Below are 23747 nucleotides of genomic sequence, written 5' to 3'. Positions count from 1 at the left end.
AATAAATACATCTTCACAGAGGAAAATAAAACACATGTTCGTATGAAAAAGAAAATGTAAGAACGAAAACAGCAACAGACGGAACTAGAAAAAAAAAAAAGGACGAGGACAGACAGATTACAGACGGAACAACAAAAACGAGGGAGCAGCACGACTCGCTGCCGGCTGACTGGAACATCTGAGATTTTGCATTTTTCCCTCCCTCGTATCTTCTTCTTCTTTTTTTTTTTTTTTTTTTTTCTTTTTTTAAAACAGCAGAGATGACAGTTTGGGTCCTGATGCTGCTTTGCTGCTGGTGATGCTGTCCTAATCAGCGAAATCTTCTGTCCGAGACGTCGTGTTGGCTGCTGCTACAGACAGGGATTAAACCTCCGGGCCTTTATAATCCACGCAAGATTAGAGTGAGAGAGCAGCGGGTGGGGCTCAGTGTCTCCATCAGCACTGCTGCTGCTGCTGCCGTCCAACCAGGCGACTGTTTCTTACAGGACCGTCTCCATGGAAACACCATCAGTCACACTAAAGAGTTTGGTTTCAGTGGAGGCTTGTTTCACTCCAGCGTCGTGCCGTCCCCTTGTGTTCGGAGTCTATGAACCACTAGGAGGTGCTAGTTGAGGTTTAATCCCTGTCGGTCCAGCGGTCTCCTCTGCTCTTGTGTTTGTCTCCTCTTGGCACTGAAGGTTTTTTGGGGGTGATGATGGCGAACCTGGATGTGTGTGATGCAGGTCCCACCACGAGGTTCCCCTGTGGGTCACATGACCAGCTCTGACCCCGACCACCTCTTGCGGTGGTCAACGTGACGCGGTTGTCCTCCTCCACACGAGGAGGAGGTGGTGGTGGTGGTGGTGGTGGTTGTTGGTGTGGGGAGAGCGAGGTGCTGATGGGAGTCGCGTCCCTCTCTGGAAGGTGCGGCGGCGGAGGCTCAGGGGGTGTCATGAGTTCTCTTCCTCGTTGTCTTCCTCGGAGCCGCCCTTCTTCAGGGAGCTCACCGCCTCCTTCACACAGTGGTACAGGATGTTCTTCACCTGAAGAGGAGGAGGAGGAGGAGGAGAAAGGGTTTATTCCACAACCGTTTCATCACAGGGTCTAGGGGGTGTCACGATTCTCCAAATCCACGATTCGATTTTTAAACATGCCATTGTTGGACTGTATGGAGTCTTGACTGGTAAAGATCAACAGATCATTGTTTTTATGACCTGACAACTGTCATTTACACTTTCAGATTCTTCTTTAAAAAGAGAACTGAACTCCCTTTTTTTTTATTTAGAAAGTGTTTTAAAAAATTTGACTACAACAGTCTACAATATAAGAAGCTGCATCTTGAAATGAACACGCTTCTCTATTTGTACTGTGGTTCCTCAACAGGATGAACCTCCACTGATCAGCTGCTCATCATGTCTAGAAGAGTAGAAGCAGTGCAGACAGACAGACAGACAGACAGACACACAGACAGACAGACAGACAGACAGACGGTAAATGGAGGGTGACTCACAACTCATTTACAATCCTGTGTGTGTTCAGAGCAGAGGGACTCGATGTCCAGAGAACATCACTGATGATGACTCACTCTGCTATTCTGTCTGTCCTTGTTTTACACTGACACACACTGACACACACACACTGACACACACACAAACACATACTCATATACTACAGCGCAGACAAGACGAAGGAGAGAGGCTGGGCGAGAGAGGCTGACTCTGAATCAGTGACAGATGTTGCCTTAAGATGAACAGCTAATTACACGACTGCACAGCCAAAATAACACTAATAATGTCAATATTTACTCGCGATTAATCACATTTGTTATCTGTTCAAAATGTACCTTGAAGGGAGATTTGTCAAGTATTTAATACTCTTATCAACATGGGAGTGGACAAATTTGCTGCCTTATGCAAATGTATGTATATATTTATTATTGGAAATCAATTAACAACACAAAACAATGACAAATAATGTCCAGAAACCCTCACAGGTACTGCATTTAGCATAACAAAATATGCTAAATTACGCTTTATTATCGCGTTAACTTTGACAGCCCTAATATAATGTAATAAAAAGCTTCTTCATCCTACTATAGACGAGGGGTTTTAACAATGTTGTTGTGTTTAATGACAGTTGATTGAGCTGCGGTCCATCACCTGTAGTTTATCCTCGTAGTTGACCTCCTCTTTATTGGGCCGGAGCTCCTGGGTCAGGTGGAAGGAGTTGGCCACGTGCTCGGGAGACACAAAGTCATTGATGACCTGGACACAGCTGTGGAGGTTCTGGACCTGACGGACAGGACGGAGACAGCATGTGAGGACACTTTACTGAGCCCTGAACTCACATAGACAGTGGATACAATCAACGGGTCATGTCGTCTTTGTTTAGGTATGATTGATTTCTGAAATCTGATGGTGCAAGCACGTGCTTTTAAATGATGTAAAACAAAAAGGCTGTAAAGATGCATGACGCGTCAATTCTAGGGCTGTCCTCGACCAATGCCACCGTCGCCATCTCGGTTTTTGGCTGTCACCATTTGGGGTTTTTTTTGCAACCAGAAGTGACACGAGAGGGTGGAGCTAAGTAAAACCGAACGCTGAATAAGACATATTTAGGCGACCAAAATGTTCCAATTAACTTTGATGAACTGAAAACAAACTGTGACCACGCCCTAAAGCATCCCCTGCTTTATGGTCTATTTGACTCTAAATGGGACCATCATTTACTAAATGAACATCATGCTGTATTGAAGAAGACTTGAAACTAGTGATTGAGACCATAAAGTCATGTTTACAATGTTTACTGAGGTAATAAATCAAGTGAGAAGTAGGTATATGCCACATCTCAGTAAAAACAAAATTTCATTATCTTACTAATGAGGTGATCTGTGTGTGTGTGTGTGTGTGTGTGTGTGTGTGTGTGTGTGTGTGCGTGTGAATATTCTATATACCTGGTGCATGGCCCCTGCTGGTATAAGTACAGAGTCTCCCAGGAACTGAACTACAGTCCAGCCCTGGACTTCCTGTTCATCCAGCAGCCGCTGACGCTGCTTCCTGCTCAGGTACAAGCCCTGCTCTCTGATCGGATCCTGGTCCAGCGACACTTCCAATCCCTGCTCCTGACAGAGCCGAGGTGGTGGAAGAGAGGGGGTGTTAGAGAGGGGAAGTTCACTACGTTTGTTGCAGATGTATCAGTATCTTTATCAGAGTGCTGACCTTGTGCAGGAACTCTCGGACTTTGTCCATGTCTTTGTTGAGGTAGATGTGCCACAGAGCCCCCGGTGTCTCGCTGGAGTCTTTGAGCCTCCTTCGAACCCCCTCGTCTAGATCCTCCTCCTCCAGACGCTTCAATACTCCTACGCACACACACACAATTTAGATTAAGAGGGTGGATGAGCTCCGACTCTTTGATTCATTCCTAACTATGTCCTCATTGTTTTGTTTTGATCCTTTCCCTCCTGTACACAGTAACTGAGAATACCTTCACGTTAGTCCAGCCAGTCTTTTAAGCTGATCATGTAACTGACTCTAGCAGCGAGCCTTACCAGTTTTGGACAGGACTCCGTTGCCTTTAGCTACTCCTACGTAGACCAGAACGGAGACCACGTCTGACACTTCCACATGGAGGTTGGCGGTCCCAAAGTCCTGGTCCTGAGACGCAGCTACACCTACAGGGAGACAAAACGACTGATTCATAAGGACTCTATCTGCGGAGCATTTTAGATGGAAATAATTGGACGAAAGCACGAGGAAACTATGGACTGCAACATTAAACCAGTGTGCACAATGCAACAGTAGACTCTACTTGATATTAACTGGAAACTCTGGTGATCAAACAACTATCAAATCAGTCTTAACTACACACATGCATTTGAGGCACATTCAATATGTCAAACCCAGTATCCAGATGTTTGTCAACTCTAGGGCAGGGCTACTTACATCTTGGTAAACATGCTAATTTCCACGCTCGTAGTTTAGTTAAATCATTGATTTCCTTCGTACCGTAGGCGCAGCATAGTCTGGGCCCCAGGTCTGGCCTGACGAAGAAAGATGGCAGGTGGGAGGCCAGGTTGAGGTTGCCCTCTGGATCCGAGTACTCTGGCAGGGGCAGGTTCTTCATCAAGTCATCGTATCTGCAAAAAAAAACACCTCCACAATCACTCCTGCATCTTTTGCATTTGTATGCATCTTAAGACTGCTGCTCATGTAGGTTTATACATCCATGTTTTGCACTCGGCAGCTCACATTACCGCAGTGTTGGAAAGAGAGGAGTATTCAGTTGGTTGCAATCAGCAACCAAACCACTATATGCCACCAAATGCGTACCTCGAGGGCATGAGGGCCATGAACTCCTCTCCAGACGGCCAGTCCTTCAGTCTGTAGACCATAGGTTCTCCATCCTTGGACTTGGGCCGCTCTGGACAAGTAAGAAGATTTCAGTTAGTCACTGATTTCTGGTTCGAGGTGACACCATCTCACAGCTATCTAATCAAACAAACAGTGAAACCAAGTGGAGAGGAACTCACTGGTGATGTCCTCAAATCCATCCCAGAACTCCTTGATCCCGGAGTTGGACACCACCTGGTCTTTACAGTTGAGGAGGTCTCCCTGATGGTCTGCAAACTCCTGGTTGAAGGAGTCCGCTTTCCACAGGCCGCCGTTCAGTCGCTTATGGATCCCTGACACCAACACGGGCTGGACAAACACAGAACCATTCATATTGCTGTCATTATCACTAGCACTGTTACTATGACTACTGCTGCTGCTACTGTTAGTAGGACTGATGAGTACCTGTCCTTGTTTCCAGCACTCTCTGAACAGCTTCCAGTTGTTCTGGTTGCGGTGATCTTTGAGCCACAGTAACCGTCTGTTGTTTAACCAGCAGTGGGGGATATCTGGGTACTGATTGGTGGATTCTTCTGGCACCGCTGCAGTAACGTGCGCTGACTTCTTCCTGTCTGGTTTGACATCCTCAGTAATAGCAGGGGCGGGGTTGTTGTTGTTGTTGTTGACAGGGATGACAGGCTCTTGCTTGATTGACAGTTTGGAGGTGATGCTCTGGCGGCTGGCAGGGATTTTATTCTCAACTACTGAAGCAATGATGTCATCAAGGATATTGGGCATGCTCCTCCCACCTTTTGTCTATAGATAGAGAGGAAGGAAGAGGAACAGCAATATTTCAATATTTTAAACTAGGGCTGTCAATTAATCACAATTAATCACAAATGAATCACACTTTTATATCTGTTCAAAATGTACCTTAAAAGGGAGATTTATCAAATATTTAATACTCTTATCAACATGGGAGTGAGCAAATATGCTGCTTTATGCAAATGTATGTATATATGTATTATTGGAAATCAATAAACAACACAAAACAATGACAAATATTGTCCAGAAACCCTCACAGGTACTGCATTTAGGATAAAAAGATATGCTTAAATCATAGCATGGCAAACTGCAGCCCAACAGGCAACAACAGCTGTCAGTGTGTCAGTGTGCTGACTTGACTATGACTTGCCCCAAACTGCATGTGATTATCATAAAGTGGGCATGTCTGTCAAGGGGAGACTCATGGGTTAATTAATGCGTTAAAGAAATTACTGCCGTCAAAAGGAATTTGCGTTAACCCGTTATTATCGCGTTAACTTTGACAGCCCTAGTTTTAAACATTAATGTATTGACAAGACTGGGTTGTACAACAGATGTAAATTTTGTTGCTGCCTTTGTAGAATGAATACATGTTGATGGAAAACAGGATCATATTCTATGTGTATATATTCCACATATTTGATTTGCAGCATACTCAGGTGGGGTAGTGAAGCTGTCTGCTTCAATTCACTTCCAAACCCTGTTTAATCCTTGATTCCATCAGACGTGTGGATGTGTGTACTGTACCTGTGACGCAGTAGAGTAGACTGGTGCAAAAGCAATTCCTGCGTCAGTAGAGCCCAGCTTCAGCTTCCCTGCTGTGGTGGTGAGCAGATCTCGGAGCGTGGAGCCCTGCTCCGTACTGTTAACCACCAGCGAGGTGGTTTTACACTGCTGCAGCACCTCCAGGCTGTCCCCAACCTTGACTTCCTTCACTGATTTACCCAGCAGCACTGACTTGTTCTCTGTTAGAGGAAGAGGAGGAGGGAGGAAGAGGTTATTAACAACATAATTATCTGGAGATGAAATATACAAAATGACTTATGAGGGAACCTGGTAATCTAGAAGAAACCATAAAGGATGATTCAACTGTACTGACTACAACTTACCTTTCTTTTCCTCCCTGGATTTCTGCTCTGCCAGATCAGCCAGGAAGTGCAACGGTGACTGGGACTCGGGTGGGGTGACGGGAACGCTTCCTGCGTCGCTGCCTGGACTGCTTCCTCCACCACCTCCTCCGTTAGTCTCCACCTTGGTTCCTCCTTGGTCAGAGTTCTGCTGAGAGCCCAGCTCAGCTTTCACCAGAGACAGTTTGTTACTGTGGTTCAGGACGTTCTGCAGAACCTGGCGGAGAAAGAAGAAGAAGAAAAAGAAAGAAAGTTTTACCGAAATTCCAAACAACATACTCGGTAACCCCGGAGCTGGAATAGTCAGTAGTAGGGATGGGTACCGAAACCTGGTACTAAACGAGCCCCACAAAATGTTAATTCTGTTATTAATTTGTTTAATTTTTTCTCTTGAATTATAACAAAAAGAACCGTTAAGAGTACCGTTAAAATACCGGATCGATAAGCAGTATCGGTAAGAGTAGTAGTGCCGTTAAAATCTTAAGGACACCCATCAGTCAGTAGTCAGTAGTACCTGTGAGACTCCGTTGGTGGCTGGTAGTTTGGTGAGGAGGTTCTGCTTGTTGGTGCAGGGACAGTGGGATTTGATATTGTGTTTCTCTCTCAGAGAGTGCATGGACGTCACCAACTCTGTCAGCACTGAAACATCAAACAGACGCAGCACAATTTTAAACATTTCAGGAAAAACAAAACCTTTATTGAAACAGAACATGATCCAGTCAGTCGGGAAGTGACTACTAGAAGCCAAAAAATGGCGTAAAAGGGAAGATGAAGAGACACGTAGTGGGTACTGTACCTGTGCCAGGTATGATCTGTGTTGGCATCAGGTGTTTGTGGTCGTGGGGTTGGCCTTTCACACACTTCAACCAGCCGTATAGTTCTTTATCTGATCACACAGAGAGAGACACAAGTCAGCTGCTGCACACTGAGCAGTTCTATGATGTCAATGCTGTTTAGTTCTTCACTGTCTGTATAAATGATTCCAGGGATGTATTCTCTTACTTAAATTCAGATCAGTACTTCTTGAACAGGCGAACAGAGGATGTTTGCAGACACACACATTATGTTTACATGCACATAAGAAACCAGGTTTCTTGGGGAAATTGTTTTATTTGCACTGTAATAGTAAATCCACATTGTCAGTAAAAGAACTTTGGATCAATAGTTCAACAGTAGTAGTATTTCTCAGGTAGTGTTCAGGTTCAGATTTTTTTAGATTAGTTAGTTAGTTTAGATTCCCAATTTTTACTGTTTAAAAACTAGAGATGTCAGTTTCAGTTAATTTTGCTTTTGATAGGCAGACACCCGATGATCGGTTCATTTTTAAGGAAGAAAAAAGACGACGCATTGATTCTGAATTGAAACAATGATCATTTGCCTGCTTTCTCGCCTGCTCTTTAATCCGCCCCGAGAAGCTTCCTTTTGGCGTCCATGTTAAATTAACATTTAGAGCATAAATTAACCTCTAGGCCGAGATGCGCAATCCGTCAAAAAAATATTCCTGGTGGTTAACCGTTGACATCCCTCATAAAAACGTTTTTTGGAGGTCTGGTGCAGACCAAAAAACGGAACCTAAACCAAGCCAGAACAGGTAAAAAAAAAAAGTACAGCAAAAAAAGTATGTACTAAAGACGTAAGTACAACTTGACATTTTAGACGCGCTGTGTGACCTTTGAGGCTACCTTTAATGTGGCGGTTCATCCTTCACTCGACTGGTAGCAGTCAGTTCACCGGCTATCAAGAACCCCTGTACAGCCTGCTCGTCTGTCCAAACACACAACTGACCTTTGGAGCTCCTTCTCTCCTTGGCCTTGTAGCAGTCCAAGCAGACCACAAAGCCACACTTCTGACACACCCAGTGGATGTTGAAGAGAGTTGCTTCGCAGGCGTCGCACATCTCCCTCACCCCCCTCACCGCTCGCTTCCACGCCAGCTTGGCTGAAACACACACGAAACGGGATCAATTTAAAAACACAGTAAGGGGTTACTTAATCAAAATGTCAGCCAATTTCGCAAAGACGCCTCACCATCCTTCTTGACCCAGGTGGCTGCAGTATTCTCAGTCACAACCATCTGACAGAACTTGTCTCCGATGAAGCTGAGGATGTACTTGGCTGTGGTGTGGTCCAGGTGATTCTCCTCCATCAGCCCAGGGACCCACAGGGACAGGGCTTCATCGTCAAACTGGTCCGGATTGGAGAAGCCATCCATCCGGATGACTCCATTTTTACTATAGGACAGCCTGAATGGGAGGAGACGGGTTAGCACACAGTTTGTCCAGTAAAGAACAACATATGATAAGCATCCGTCATGACGACCGGGGACACCCAGATAATTAGAGTTTTATCTTGGACTCACACAGCATGATGGAGACGACTGAAAGCACCACATACTGTAACAGCATGTTTTCATGCTATTTACATTGCAGTTGGACTGTCAGTGCTACTACTAGCTACTGGCCGATAGCCGGTTGTTTGGGAACAGAGACGTTAATACATCCATACAGGCTTGCAGCATACAGCCCATGGGTGTATTATTAGATAATAAAAGTGATGAATTACAGCCAATATATCCATTATTACTCCCGCATACAGCTACCAGGAAGCTAGCAGAACCGGATATGTCATATGAGCGTGCAGGGCGGTGCAGTCCCGTGGGTCTGATGCACGTTCATTATGCCGAGGAAAATAACTCTGGATTAAGCTAAAGTATTACTTAATTTTACTACTTTTAGTTCATAATGATTTAAATGAGGGCTATTTAAGTGTTCGTACTGGGAAGTTGATTTACCTCCAACAAAATGATCCTCTGATTTACAGACGTCTCTTTATACATCCTTTGCCACAGACTCATTACCATTTTCAGTCCAAAATGGCGGCAACGCTACCACAGCGCCATCTAGTGGTAGTCAGAGTTTTGTCTCTTTGCTTCTATACTTTTTGCTCCTGCTGTGCTTTCAGCTGCAAATATTACTATATGACTACAGCGTCCTCCTCATCCTGATGTATCTGTACAATACCTTAAGTATTTCTATGATGAATAAATAAAAATATATGTATATATATATAATATCAATTAGTAATTCTCATACGTATGCAGTACTTGTGTCTAAAGTAGGGCATATGCAGTGATTTACTGGCACTGCGTGACAGAATGAGGGGATGTTTTTCTAGATGAGCCCCGTGTCATTGTCTGTGGTGTCCTTAAACAACCCAGTCAGCTCAGGTGAATGTTTATGAAATGCCCGTCTACTGGGGCAGAGAGGGAGGAGGCGAGATAGGGAGCGAGAGCAAAGAATTAGAAGTGGAGATGCAGAGAAAGGGAGGGGGAGACAGACGCAGAGAGAGAGAGAGAGATTGCAGCAGCAGCAGTTTTGCAGTGAGGAGAAGATTATAGAGCAGAAAATCCTCTTTGGCAGATTTACCCTGTTAGACCCCAGACTGCAGCTGCTGCTTATCCAACGCAAGTGTGTGTGTGCATGTGTGTGTTCAATGTGCATCCACAGTAAATGTTCGTGTTTGAGAGAGAGAGCACAGAAAGAGGCAATACATACTGCACCAGCCATATGATTAATAATCTATGTGTTGTAGATAGGGCTGGGTTTTTGATGAAACAGACCAGTCTTCCTCTCTCCATCTAAGGCCTGCTCTCTTTATAGAAACCTGTAGTGACGGAGCAACTGTTTGTCCTTGAAGGGCAAGAAAACATCTCCAGAGGCACGCCACTATATTCAATGTTATCACGGACCTGGTCTCTGAAGTCTCGCCTGTTACATCTCCAGACGTGTTTGAGGAGGAGTTTATTACAGCTGCAACAGCTATGTGCTGTAGGGTGTCAGGATCCCATAGGATCTTTCAGAACAATGTACGTAGGGTTGATGGGTGCAATTCTAAGTGTAGCCATCATGTCCAACAGTCAGAGTAAAAGAAACCAGCAGAATTAAGAAAAAGACGTACCGTCTGAAATAGTAGAAGCGACAGAAGACGGGGGAGTGTGTGGGCTCCTCTCCCTTCTTGCTGCGGACCACCCTGCACTCCCGACACTTCTGCAGGTTTGGTCCAATTTCAGCACACGAATCATCCTGCAGGAAAGACTCCCCCGTCTGCTTCAGCTTCTTCACCTTCCTCCAGTCCTTCAGGACGGAGCGGGGGATGCCATCTGAGAAGAGCGACCATTATTAAGTCACTGACACTTCCTACGTTTTATTATGATTAATAAAAAGTTCATAAACTTGGTGTCAAAGACATCCAAACATCACAGCATAGACAGGAAAAAACACCAAAGGAGATTCACAAGCCAGCCAGGGCTGGGATTATACACCTATCTCCCGATTGGATATGTATTGCGATTCTAAAAATATTCAATATTATGATTTATTGCGATTTTTGTTAACTTTTTTAACACTAGACCGTGAGAAAAAGTTGAATCATACACTTCTAGGGACTTTTACTTTGGAAAATATCTAAATTAATACAGTAAAAATGTTTGATTTTCAATAATATAATCCAATCAATCTTATTTCCATAGATGTATTTTGTATATACAGTTCCCTTTGTTAACACCTTATTTTGAAAACAGGACGTAGTCACACATGTATACTTCCTCTAACTTCTTTAAGGTCGTCTCTAGCTCTCCCGTCAGCTCCGTTCTTTTTATACATCCATGGTCAGCTCCATCAGGGCCGTTTGAATGCATTTAACATAAATATCAGTATATGGGTGCTCTATAGTTGTAGCGTCGGCCCATTTGACCACAGAGATGAGAGTGACGGCCGGCTCGACCGCACGTTACCGCAATACGATAACGTTTCCTGTCCATGACAGAGGTAGCATGCAGCTTTAGCCACGATGTCTAGCTCTGCTTTTCCTGCAATGTGTGAAACCCAAAGTGTTTCCATCCTTTACTGGATGTGTAGTGTTTACTACTTTAGATTTAACATGTGAGGGTGCAGGTCGTATCCACGCAGACCCTCCACTGTTTTCTACTTTGTCGTTTCAGCTCGCTTGCGGTTTGTTTTGGTTGACGGATACGGAAAGGATGTGACGTCACGTTACTCAGACTACAATAATAAAAGCGGTAACTTCCTTTTACCTTTTTAAAAAATCCATTTCAAAATCGTAAAAATTTGTTAACAAGAACAAAAGTACAGATTAATGTGTTCAATCTATTTAGAGAAGACTGTCAGACTTACTGGTGCTGGCTAGTTTGAGTTTAGTCTTCTCTCGGGCTGATCTGAAGATGCCGTTGGGCTTCAAGTCATCTTCGTCCTTCTCGTTGTCTCCTTTCTTCTTGGCCATGTCGTTCTGTTTCTTCTTGTAGGTTGGTTTAGGCTGACGCTTGGCTCGGCCCTCCATTTTGCTCTCGCTGGTGTCGGAGTCATCCCCGCCGCTCTCTGAACCGGACTCGTATAACCGTTTGCTCCCTCGCCTTGATGAGGGAGCTGCTTTCCTCTCCTCCCCTCCTCCTCCTCCTCCTCCTCCTCCTCCTGCTGCTGCTGCTGCTGCTACTACTGCTGCTGCTGCTGCTGCTGCTGCTGCTGCTGCTCCTCCCACCTTCTCCTCCAGCTGCCTCTCTCTCTCCACTTTGATTCCACTGTCTTTGCTCATCTCCACTTCGCTGGAAGTGGAGGCGCTGAGATTGACTGTACAGGGTTTCATCATTTCTGACATGGCTGTGGTGTTACTTGTGCTGGTGCTGGTGGCGGTGGTGGTGGGGGTGGGTGTGGGGGTGGTGGTGGTGATGGTGGGCAGTTTCTCTGGTTTAGTACTGATGGAGCTTGTAGTAGCGGTTATGATCCTGTCCTCCTCTGAGTGCCGGGTTAACCAGGCTTTCTTCAGCTTGTGGTAGTTACTGGGCTGCCCGCTGCTTGTCGAGGCCGGTCCAGAGGTCTGGCCGTTGGGCAGGGGACTGGACTTGCCCGTTGTTGTGCTCCCACAAGCCGAGCTGCTGCTACTGCTGTCGACCGAAGATGACGAAGCTTGGCTGGAGGAGGGCGGAGGGGGCGAGATGTGAATGGGAGTTTTGTCGACTGAATCCACAGGAAGGAAGCAGTTTCCAGTTGCGAAGGATGTGGGCGCGGAGGAGAAGTTGCTTCGGGACTGGGCTGCAGCCAAGGCAGCTTTGTGCTTCTTAAGGTGGACAAAGGAGGAGGAGTAAGGCTGACTGGAGCCAGAAATAGAGCTAGGTGTTGGGGTGAGGCATGGACTGGGCTGGGGTGTCCCTGCTGGACTAGGGGGAGGCAGAGACCCCCCTGGAGATGTGGTGCGTGAGCCTAACCCCTCCTGGTACTCTCCTGGTCCTGAGTGGCTTAGCACACGGCCACAAAAGCCAGTTTTAAGAGCTGAAATGTCTCCCCGAGCTGAGACCGAGTAGCCCAGCTCAGGGATGGCTGTCCCACTGATACTCTGTATGCCAAAAGGTGATGTCCTGCACACAGAGTTTGTGATACTGGCTCCAAAAGTTCCCTGCATGCCACGCATAGAAGTGCTTTTATACTGGACACACATGTCATCCAGGTTGGAGTTGGGTTGGATAATCCTGCCAGCTACGGCTTCTCTAACACCGTCCCCTAGTCTGAGACATTCCCCCTGAAGCTTGGATGGGTAGAACCTCCCCTGGGGGAGCTCCTTAAGGATCATAGCACCGGGTTTGTTAGCACCAACGGGACTGTCGTACTTAATAGATGTCGACGGACGCACAATGACTGACGCCATCGCGGCTTGGGGCTTGCACCTCGACACTCCTCCTCTTTCCTGAATTATCTCTCCACCTCTCCACGCGTCTGCAGAGGAAGTCATGATCTCCCCGCCCATGGCGGAGGCCACGGAGGTGACGACGGCAGCGTTTACGTGACCTTTGACGTCCCTGAGTTCTGGCAGCAGCGTGGGGGGCTTCTGCTGCTCCGCTGATGTTTTGCTACCAGCAGCCGCTAAGCTAACCGGCTGGATGGGCGTGAGGGTGGGCGGAGACAGGCGTCCACCGTAACCCGCCCTCTCCCTCTCTCGCTCCCTTTCCTTCTCCCGTTCCCTCTCTCGATCTGCAGCCTCTTTGCGTTCCAGTGCGTGCTGCGTGGGCGGATGGAAGACAGGTGCTCGGTGGAGGGATGGCATTGCCCTGAGCTGGTGTTGCTGCTGCTGCTGTTGCTGCTGCTGCTGTTGCTGCTGCTGCTGCTGTTGCTGTTGGTGGTGGTGATGGTGTTGGTGGTGATGGTGGTGGTTGGGTGCTGAGGGGGAAGATGTAGAGGAGGAAGGAGGGATGGCAGGGCTGCGGCGTTCTATCCTGTCTAGACCACCCGCGTGGTGCTGATGTTGCTGTTGGACTAGCGTCACCTGCTGGCTGAGCTGCTCAGTGATTTTCCCTGCTAAACCCTCTCCTCCCTCTGGCTGGTGCTTAATGAGGGGAGGGGGCTTGGAGAGGGAGGCTTTGGAGCTATAGCTGCCCAGGGACAGAGCTCCCTGGCTTGGCACAGCGGTCCCGACACTGGCCACAACCCCTGGAGCTCCGCCAGACACTTTCTCGTAGTAAGAGCTGAGCTCCTTGGAGGGATAAAGTCTCGGAGGCTCATTCACCACACTGTTGGACAGCGTGGTGAAGTAGTTGCTCTTTTCCGACTGGATAACGTGGGGATGGATGTGGCCGGCCTTGGGGCTTGGGGAAGCGAGAGCTGGTAACCGGATGGGGAAGGCTGGATCTCTGCTCCTCTCTCTGTCTCTGTCCATCCCGGGGTCACCGGAGCGCTGGATCTTAGCGGTGAAGGGAGCCACCTCGATGCTCTCTTTCAGGATTTGCCGGTTCTCCTCTTTGTATTTACTGGCTCGGTCTGCTGCCTGAACTGCATCCTGGGAAAGAAGATGCAAACACCGTTGAGGACTGGTTTTCTCAGACGGATTGAAGCACTCTTGCTACATTTTGAGGTCATTTGATTTACATGTAGACCAATATATGGGGCTGCTCATTTAATATTGGATGTCAACAAGTTAGTGATGTCCATCTCACTGTCACCCACCAAAATATGTATTTAGGATTTTCCATGAATGAATACACTTGCTCAAAAATAAAACTAAGAAATAATATAATTTCTACACAGCCGAACATGTGTGATACTCCCGTTAGTGCTGCTGCTACTAATACCAATAGATACTAATATCTAAGCGGAGTAGTGTACCTGTGCATTTGCCATGCGAGCCTTGCTGTGGGGGTCCAGGTAGAGGCGGTGCATGTGGACGTCTTTCCCTGTGGGGGTTCGACTCCTGTCGTTCTGCTCCTGTTTCAGCTGGGCCAACGTCAACGTCCTGATCGGGTCCACAAAGCCTTTCTTATCCACATCTCTGCACACGGACATTTCACAGGTCATTTCAACGAAATAAAACAGGAAATGGCAGCTAATATGCCAGTGATTTTTGGGAAAGTATGAAACTATGCTCAGGTAACAGACAGGTTTAGGTTATCCGTAGGTTGTCATGGTATCGCTGGCCGTTCATCAGATTTGAATGGACGTGACATAACTAGGCTAATGAGAGAGACGAGCGATGATGAGCTGCTGTGTGTTTGTGTGTTTGGGTATTCAGTGGTGTCGGTGGTTACATAAGAAGAGCACAGGCTGCTGAAAGAACAGCATTCTGTCTGAACTGCTTTCATATTGGATTAGTGCCACTTCACTTCATCTGACTGACCTGACATTGCCTGTCTGCATCTCGGGGCTCACACAGCTCTCTTGTTGCTCTGTGGACACATCTAGCTTCACAAAGGAAAGGGCCGGCTGTACAGAGCAACGACTGTGTGCTCAATCTTTCTTGCTCCCGAGTGCTTCTTTGAACCATCCTTCGGACTAAAGGAACGCCTCGTGTTTCCACTGAGACTATCCCCACGTTGGAGAGCTTCACTCCAAATATTTCAACTCGAAAGAGAAACTTGCGTGACACTGTGTTGCAAAAGCCTTTCAGCGTTGAGATTCTCCAACGTTGTTGAATCAGAAATCAAGGAAAAAAAATCTTACATCTGTCTGTGGTCATCCATAGCTACGATGGTACATCATATCTGTACAGAGACCGGACCAAACTCTGTGTATAAATGGCAGACAGTCAATGGTAGAAAAAACAACGTCGCTGCCGTATTTATGTCTAGATGACATTATGTTGAGTGTTGATGGAGCAGCTGCATAGCCCGGCACTGATCCATCCAAACTCCATTCAGAAAACAAGCAATTTAAAAGTTGTTTGCTTGTCATCTTGTGGACAGACCTGACAAAGCATGAATTCAGACTTTTTACAAATCGGCATCATTATGTAGTTATTTCTGCATCATTTTGATCCGTTTATTGTAATTAAATCACAGCACAATCTGTTTATTTTGGGTTCATATTGCAGTAGTGACATGTGGCTTGCTAGATACAGTCAGTGCAATGGCACTGTATGTGAATACAGCTTGCCGCCGGGTGATGTTATGAACCCAGACATGATGGCTTTTGGTTTTCTGACATATCTGGGACTTCCACAACATGTACAAAGCAGCAATAGTGGTTATTTCTTCCATGGTTGATGGTGGAAAGAAAAGTTGTTGGTATCTATGGAGACAAGCTCCTCATCCTCTCCGATGCGTCTGGCATGAATGAACACAATTAATACCGGCGGTCCAACTCATGCGAGTAAAGCAAGGCGAAAATTTGCTTCGCTCTTGGTGTGAATGCAACATTAGTTGAAGCCAATCCAGCATCTTGGAGAACTTTACACGTTACAGGTCATTCTACTCACTCTTTATGAGCGTTCATGCTGGCCTTTGACAGTGGAGGGCTTGCGTGCGAGTGCGTGTTGATCTTGACAGGGGGGCGGAGGGCGTCGGCGCTGGCTGGCCGAACGGGCACGTGGCTCATCAAACCCATACCGTCACCAACGCTACCGGCAGTCTGGTGCATCCATGGACTGGATGTGTTCTGCACACAAAACACATAGATATAAATAAATCAATAAACCAAAATGAAAAGTCCAATCCAGGAAAATCTGGTCATAAATGTCATAGTACAAGAAAAATGCAAATGCAGCAAAGTGCAAACACACATATGGTCAAGGTTAAGTATGTCACCATAAATTACACCTGCTCTACACTTCGTTTTACACTGTGGACACTCAGCTGTAGTTGGCTGGACAAACGTCCTCATCGGCGCTCTAATGCTCACAGGTAACCAGTTTCAGCTGCTATTATGCCTCTTCCTACTTGTTGGAGTAGTAAAGTGAAAGTTTCATTTTGAAAGTGGAACAATATTTAAGTTTTGATTACTTGCAAATGGAAATAGTATAAGAGGGATAATCCACTGTAAAATAACACTAACCCTCCAACCTGTTATTTTCTGGAGTGCTTACTGTATACAGCTGACTCTACATCCCACTCAATAACAGGACAGACCTAAAGAGTCCAGTCTCTTTGAGCTGACACACACAGAGAACCAAACAGTAGAGATGATGTCATGTAAGGACAAATCCTGGATGTCCTCCAGAGACAGTGAATAATGGAACAACCCCTGGGCGGCAGTATAGTATCCAGTACACAGAACAGGGTTGTTTGAGTTCAGCCACATTCTGTAGGAGTCAACTGCCACACTGATATAAAATTAAAGTAAATACTTTTTCATCACATCGAGCTTACATGTCAAAAATCATTGAAAAAGCATTATAATAATTCATTTTAGAGTTGGACTACTTCTTTAACTTCTGAGACTTTGTCTTTTTTTTTAATTAAGTCAAATGAATTGTAGAAGTGTCAGTGTGCTGACTTGACTATGACTTGCCCCAAACTGCATGTGATTATCATAAAGTGGGCATGTCTGTAAAGGGGATACTTGTGGGTACCCATAGAACCCATTTTCATTCACATATCTTGAGGTCAGAGGTCAAAGGACCCCTTTGAAAATTACATGGTTGGTACCAATAGATTTCTTAGGTTTTGTAGTTTCATATGATTTCATATAGCTCTAAAACCTGAACCTGATATAGCCTCAGAAACACAATAAAGTTGGTCGGAATCGCGAGGGTCTCTGGGTTAGAAATCCAGCTACATCAAGTGACTTTTCCCCATTCCTTCTCTACTTCTTCTCCGTCCCTCCATCCATCCTCAACTGTTCTCCTTGTTCCAAGACAAACACACAGCTAACTATCAAGTAGAGAGACACAGTCACATGTGCATGTACAATTCCTCCAAAACACACACAAATACAAGCCAATATCCAATAAACACCTACCCTCCTGAGAGAGGCCTCGGAATTAACGGTGACTTGATTTTCAGGGTGTACCCACTTGGCTGTGGGGGGCAGGTTGAGCCCTGGGGGGTAGGAGGTTGGCGTTCCGTTGGGGTACGGCCAGAGGATGGGGTAAAGGCCCAGTCCTGCTGCTCCGCTGTGAGCCTGGGCTAGTAGAGAAGGTGGAGGGGGGCCCTGACCCTGAAAACAAAGACACATTTTTTATCTTTTTGAGAGAATGGTGTAAATAATGTTCAGTTTCAAACGGTCATATCCTCATTGGATAAATTAGGAGTGGAGGCAACCATATGTATGGAGTCAGACCTGTAGGAACTGCTGCTGGTGTGCGAGGTGGCTCAACCCGCTGGGGGAGTCGAGTCGAGGGTGGCCCCCGAGGAGAGATGCTGCAGGAGGAGGCATGGCCGGGAGCACCCCGGGGGGTAAAAGGTGCGGGTGAGGTAGGGCAGAGGTGTGAGGAGGGGCGAGGAGGTGGGAGGCGGCGTGGGGGTGGGAGGCAGAGGTGAGGCAGGGGGAGTGAGGGGAGGGCGAGTGAAGGGTGTGCATGTGGGGATGGAGATAGGCTGCCACGTGGTTGGAGGAGACGCTGGCAGAGACGGAGTTCTCTACGTCTGAGCGGACCAGTGCTGGGTCCCTGTAAACAGTGAAGGTCTCGTTCTTATCGATGATCAGAGGGCTCTTGGTGCTGCTAATGCTCGTACTGACCACACCCGACTCCGACCGCGCCGGCACCGGCTTGAAACCGGACCGCGGAGGTTCTGCTGTTTCTACTTTAGCTGACAAACGGCCTATGGGAGGCGGGGAGGTATCACAGTACCTCTGTATTTTATGTTTAGAGACCTCTGGGGAGGTGGTGGGTTTAGGTTTGGAGATGTCCAGCAGGCCCGGGTGGGGCTTAGCCTTGAGGAGGTCAGCTGGGTTTGTGTTGGGGTAGGGATGGCTCTGAGAGTTGTTGGGGTGCTGGGGTTTCTGTTTCAGGGAGTCCAGCTGAGCGGGGTTGGGGCTCATTTTAGACCTGGCGAAGTCAGGGGGGAGGACTGTGTTCATCTTGTGGGGGGGCGGCTGTTGCTGGGGGTGTTTTCTCGTCTCGTCAGACAGAGACGGGCTCTTAATGCCGGGGTGGAGGGATGTGTAGTGTTGCTGTTGTTGTGAGTGCTGCTGATGATGATGATGAAGATGATGAGGAAGGACAGGTTTCTCTTTATCCACCAGCACCACGTTTTCAACCATCGACGTGACAGGCCTGAAAAAAAGCACAGAAAAATAATGTATTTCACATATGAACATACAACATGATCTAGTGGGAAAGATGATGTCATGTAACCTCTATCATGGCCTCTTTTGAGGAGGGAAAAATTCAATATATTCAAATCGTTATCATGAATACTTTCTCACATTTGAACCATGTGTGCATAGAACAAAGTGGTCTCGTATTAGCTGTGATCACACTATAATACTTGTTATTTCCATTCTTGTGGTGCATAATTACAAGCATGCAACATGCAGAAGCAACAAACCACACGTCTGTAGAAAGTGAAGCTTGGTTTAAAGTGGCAACAGAACACTTTTAGTTAGAGAAACCTGATTTCCTCAGGTAGATTTCACCTGACGAAAGCATGTAAACGGGTATTTAATGGTTTTTCTACATTCAGACGGAGAAAGAATCAGAGTGTCAAGATCATTACACACGGCAATGCATCCTTCTATTAAAATAACTTCATCCAAACTGAAACTAACACAAAATATCCTCTAGAAGTCTGAATTAATCAGTTTCCACAACTTAAAGCTGCAGTGGGTAGAATTGGAGCAAATATGATTTAAAAAAGTTATTTTTATAAAAGGGTCACTATATCCTGACAGTAGCACATGAGACAGGTAATCTGAAAATCATGTGCCTCTGTGTCCTCCGGTGCTCCTTATGGCATCTGCAAAATTTCACAGACCGGAGGAAAACAACCAGTCAGAGCTGATCTGGAGTCTGCCGTCCAAGTGCCGTCTATGAGAACCATCTATGAGGCCAAAGTCTCCCGTCACGGGCTAGATTTTTTAAAGCCTGGAAACAGAGCCATGAGGAGGTGCAGAAATCTAGTTTTCTCTCAGAACACTTGAATTACAATATGCTGAAAGATTATTATGGAATTTTTGCCCAATGATGCCAAAAAAATTCTGCCTACTGCAGGTTCAACATTTGACTATTTGAAAAAATTCAGTCACATTCCAGGTACGGGAAGGAAGTGTCCTCTCACTGCATCTGTCATTAGCCTTCAGACAGACAAAAATCAGGAAGTGGTGTATTGCATCACCACAACACTTAAAACTAGAATCAGTAAGTAATCAGAATCTCCAATCAGTAAATTCCTTGAGTTCAAGTGGATGTTTGTGCCAGATTTGAAGAAATTCCAAGGCGTTCCTGAGATATCACGTTTCACAAGAATGAGACTGACGTGGCGGACGTCGCAATAAATCGCAATATCGAATCGCAATACTTGTAGAATTGTACTAAAAAATCGTAATACATATCAAATCGGCACCCAAGTATCGTGATAGTATTGAATCGGGAGAAAGGTGAATCGTCCCAGACCTACTGTTAATACACTCAAACACAACTAGAATCCTTCTGTTCTCACCTGATGACCTCAGAGGGAGCAAACTCTATCTTGTTGCCTAAGCTCCTGGCTGCTGTCATGCCACCTCCCATAATGCCCTGCTGCTGCTGCATGGGAGGCTCAATGTCCGTCCTGCGGCCTCCTTCTGATGGCGAAGGAGACGGAGGGACGGGAGGCGAGGAGACGGGGGAGGGGTTGAGGGGGAGGTAAGGTGAGAGGGCCGTGGACTCGGCCTTCTGGGAGGCGAGCAGTGCTGACACGGCCTCTGAGCTCTCCTGGTGCACCGTGGCCTGGGCTTCATCTGTGATGTCAATCACACTGGCGCCGCCGCCGCCCCCGCCGCCGAGCTGGGACAACGATGGCGTCTGGGATCGAGATGATGCTAAAAAAAAAAACATCATACAATATGAATACTAAGCCTACTGATAATCATCATATATACGAGAGTTGGTGAGCTGACTGTACCTTTCACCGTGCTCTTGCTGCTCTCCATACCGCCGCTCTGGACCGCGTCAGACGTCAGAGGCGTCTGTTGCCGTGGAGACTGTGTGATCTGTGTCACTGCGACCAATTCCTCCTCCTCCTTCGTTGTCATTTTGCCCGTTTCCTTAACCGCGCCCTTCTTGCCGTCCTCTGCTGCATGAAGCTCCGCCCACGGGGACAGGCGACCAATGAGAGACGAGGAATCGTTCACTTTGACGCCCGGCATCAGCGGCTTCTCCTCCTCCTCCATTTTGGAAACGCCGATTTGTTTCACATCACTGCTGCGAGTCTTTAGCTCGTTCTCAGAGTTGGGCTCTGAGGAGGACGAAGAGGAGGAGGAGGAGGACGATGAAGACGAGGAGGAGGAAGAGGAGCACGAGGAGTGGGCGATCCTCTTGTTATGTGGGTTTTCGGAGTCGCTGCTCTCCGACAGGTCAGAGGTCATGTCAGTCTTCAGCCTCTTTAGACCTGCCTTCTTCTCATCTTCCTCGCCCTTCCTGCGTTTGTTCACCGCCTGCTTGGCCTTTGACTTGGAGTCTGAACAAAAGAAAAGACAAAACAAGTCATGTTTGGACCCAAACACACTGAACCACCTGCTGTCCATCTTCTCCACCTCATTTCTTCACTTGAATCCTGTTGATTGGAGCTTTTTTTTTTTTACTGATTTTCAATTCTTACTAGCAAACTGCAATGTAATAAAAGCACTAATATGAAAACACTCAACTCTACACAATAAAGTGAGGACAAAAAAAGAAAGAGACAACCAAATGAAGACTACTTGTTTACTGTTGATTTGCTCTGTGGACATTTTTTAAATGACCAAAAGTGTCGGCTGACTCTACAACTGTTAGCGTCCTCCGTTTGATCGGAGTTGTGATCGGAGCGAGTGATTGACAGCTGCCTCCATTGAATGAACGGCCAATAGGAACAGTCTCTCTCTGAAATGACCTGTGATTGGCCAAAGTCTCCTGTCATGGGTTAGATTTTTTAAAGCCTAAAAACAGAGCCATGAGGAGGTGCAGAAGTCTAGTTTTCTTACACTTGAATTATAATATGATGAAAGGTTATTATGGAATTTTTGCCCAATATTCTGCCTACAGCCTCTTTAGCACTACACTTGTGTGTAGACTACCGTCTGTTTTACCTCCTGGATACTGCCATTATCTACAAAACTCCTACACAGGGACTAGTGGCCTATCATTTTAAATCAGTCATTTCTCCAACCGCTTAAACACACTGCCAGTGTCAATTACTGTAATTAAGCATTTTCAATGTTTATGATAGCATCCACTGTGACATGCTGTTGAAACTGAAGACAGTGGACAGCAACAGCTAACAGGAGACTCCTGACCTCTTCACATGGAACTACTGTTGACTGTGGCATTTTAAAGATCTATTAGAAATAACTACTAAAATAAACACAGTTTATGCAGTTACATGCTTCTATTAAAATGTATCTTTTTACAACAATTCAAATTATGATGTATATTATTTTAAATTTAGCATTTTTAGTTTTGTGTCATTTTTTTGAGGAACCACAATGACTAAATAAAAGACTGTAAATATGTATGCATTCCAATCATTTTGTCATGAAAAAAGAAGAGTTGCAGTATCACTAAAATATGTGGCTATAAACAGTATATATATATAGGATGTTTTTTTGATGGTGACTGTCCTCACCTCTCCCTGTGGTCTCTTCTCTCCTGTCCTTGTCCTCCTCTGGAACACTGCTATCGGATCCTTTCCTCCTGGAGGAGCGAGAGTTGCGCTGCTCTCTCTGCTCCCGCCCGCTGCCGCCGCCGGGCGAGTGGTGCGATTGGCTGGCTGGCGGCTGGATCTGCTGTGATTGGCTCTGCTGCTGAGAGGCCAGCGTCCCCTGGGAACCTTTTGGGTTGGGCCCTGATGAGGTCATGATGGGGCGGGGGCTGTTGGCTTGGGCTCGTGTGTAATGACTCTGTAGGATTTGAAAAAGTCGTACGTTAGCTCATATAAAGAAACATACAGACATTAATAGACTTTAATAAAAGGTCATTTTAAATAAGTTTATTACACTCAAAGGCAAATTTAAATATTTGAAGAGGTGCATCACAAGTAGCACAAAAAGCACACTATGTTTCCTTTCTGCTGTTCCCTCACATGTTTGATGTTGTTTTAACGCCACTAATTTTTTTAATGTAACTTGTGATTTTTAGGTTGTAGCGGGCTCAGTTTTAAAGCTAGAGCGAAGATACCGGTATCATATGAAAACCCAATGAATCCATTGGTACCAACCATGTCATACCTATGTCAATACTCTGTTTTATTCTGGCATTAATACTGCATTTATTTATACTGTACATTTAAATTGATTTATACTAGTCTTGCACTTTATAGAGTTAATCATAGATCCCATTTTTCTGCATTATTATTTGCACTGTTATATATTGCAGTAGGCCTATATATAATTTACATATTTTTAATATATATATTTTTTCTTATAAATTCTCCATGTTATATATTTCTATTCTAGAATGGGAGCAACTATAACATAACCCAATGTAATCCTAACCTTTCACACTGATCTTGCACTGCTGTTGAAGCAGTTGGATAAGGCTAACACCCCCTGTGTTAGCTCCAACCCACAAACTGCAACATCAACATGCAGCAACAATCAAACAGCAGAGAGGTGACCGTTTCTCACAATTACAAACTGGGCTCGATCGTTAAACAGCAACTCCACACTACGCAAAGCCACTGCTACACTGACCTCTATGGTCACTTCTGTCAACACCCGTCATCACAAACTGTGATGTAGCATTTAGGACCCTGTGAGATGCTGTGCTGCAGAGCGTGTGGCAAAGGCAACAGCCACTAGATGGTAGTGCAGGCAGGATGATTGGCCTGGGTGAAGTTACTCTATAAATGAAAATTTCACTTTGACAGGGTTATGGGTTGGTTGGTACTCCAGATACCCAGATGTATGCGCACAAGCACTGAAAAAGTGAGTTTTGCATGATATTCATTTTTTTTTGTTATCATGTATGTCACTCATTCATTTACTACAGTAGCAATGGAAGAAAATATTGATTCTAGATCCGAGCAACATCTGCCAATACAACAAAAAAATAAAAAAATTTAGAACTTTTCCATCAGCTGTGACTCTACACTTAAATGC

The 23747-nt window shown here is 45.9% G+C and overlaps 1 protein-coding gene across 3 annotated transcripts in view; it reads right to left on the bottom strand.

The window, feature by feature from the left end:
* Window positions 1-23747, bottom strand: part of jmjd1cb (jumonji domain containing 1Cb) — a 124244-nt gene that overhangs the window by 662 nt on the left and 99835 nt on the right. For all 3 annotated transcript variants that reach the window (XM_037755469.1, XM_037755471.1, XM_037755470.1), the window contains 24 exons: window positions 22274-22547; window positions 20576-21130; window positions 20132-20492; window positions 17811-18747; window positions 17490-17687; window positions 16009-16187; window positions 14424-14586; window positions 11451-14097; window positions 10216-10417; window positions 8287-8501; window positions 8045-8197; window positions 7056-7145; window positions 6774-6898; window positions 6242-6476; window positions 5880-6097; window positions 4773-5123; window positions 4508-4676; window positions 4308-4398; window positions 3984-4114; window positions 3527-3649; window positions 3198-3337; window positions 2933-3100; window positions 2139-2270; window positions 1-1022 (listed from right to left, as the gene is read on the bottom strand). The exon at window positions 1-1022 is cut by the window's left edge and continues 662 nt beyond it. In XM_037755469.1, the coding sequence (XP_037611397.1) occupies window positions 930-1022; window positions 2139-2270; window positions 2933-3100; window positions 3198-3337; window positions 3527-3649; window positions 3984-4114; window positions 4308-4398; window positions 4508-4676; window positions 4773-5123; window positions 5880-6097; window positions 6242-6476; window positions 6774-6898; window positions 7056-7145; window positions 8045-8197; window positions 8287-8501; window positions 10216-10417; window positions 11451-14097; window positions 14424-14586; window positions 16009-16187; window positions 17490-17687; window positions 17811-18747; window positions 20132-20492; window positions 20576-21130; window positions 22274-22547 (7950 nt within the window). In that variant the 3' untranslated portion in view covers window positions 1-929. The remainder of the gene's footprint in view (window positions 1023-2138; window positions 2271-2932; window positions 3101-3197; window positions 3338-3526; window positions 3650-3983; window positions 4115-4307; window positions 4399-4507; window positions 4677-4772; window positions 5124-5879; window positions 6098-6241; window positions 6477-6773; window positions 6899-7055; window positions 7146-8044; window positions 8198-8286; window positions 8502-10215; window positions 10418-11450; window positions 14098-14423; window positions 14587-16008; window positions 16188-17489; window positions 17688-17810; window positions 18748-20131; window positions 20493-20575; window positions 21131-22273; window positions 22548-23747) is intronic.

This window comes from Sebastes umbrosus, chromosome 20 (assembly GCF_015220745.1).
Source record: "Sebastes umbrosus isolate fSebUmb1 chromosome 20, fSebUmb1.pri, whole genome shotgun sequence".
NCBI lineage: Eukaryota > Metazoa > Chordata > Actinopteri > Perciformes > Sebastidae > Sebastes > Sebastes umbrosus.
Note: the sequence above shows the minus strand (reverse complement) of the source record. Positions and strands in the feature narration are given on the sequence as shown.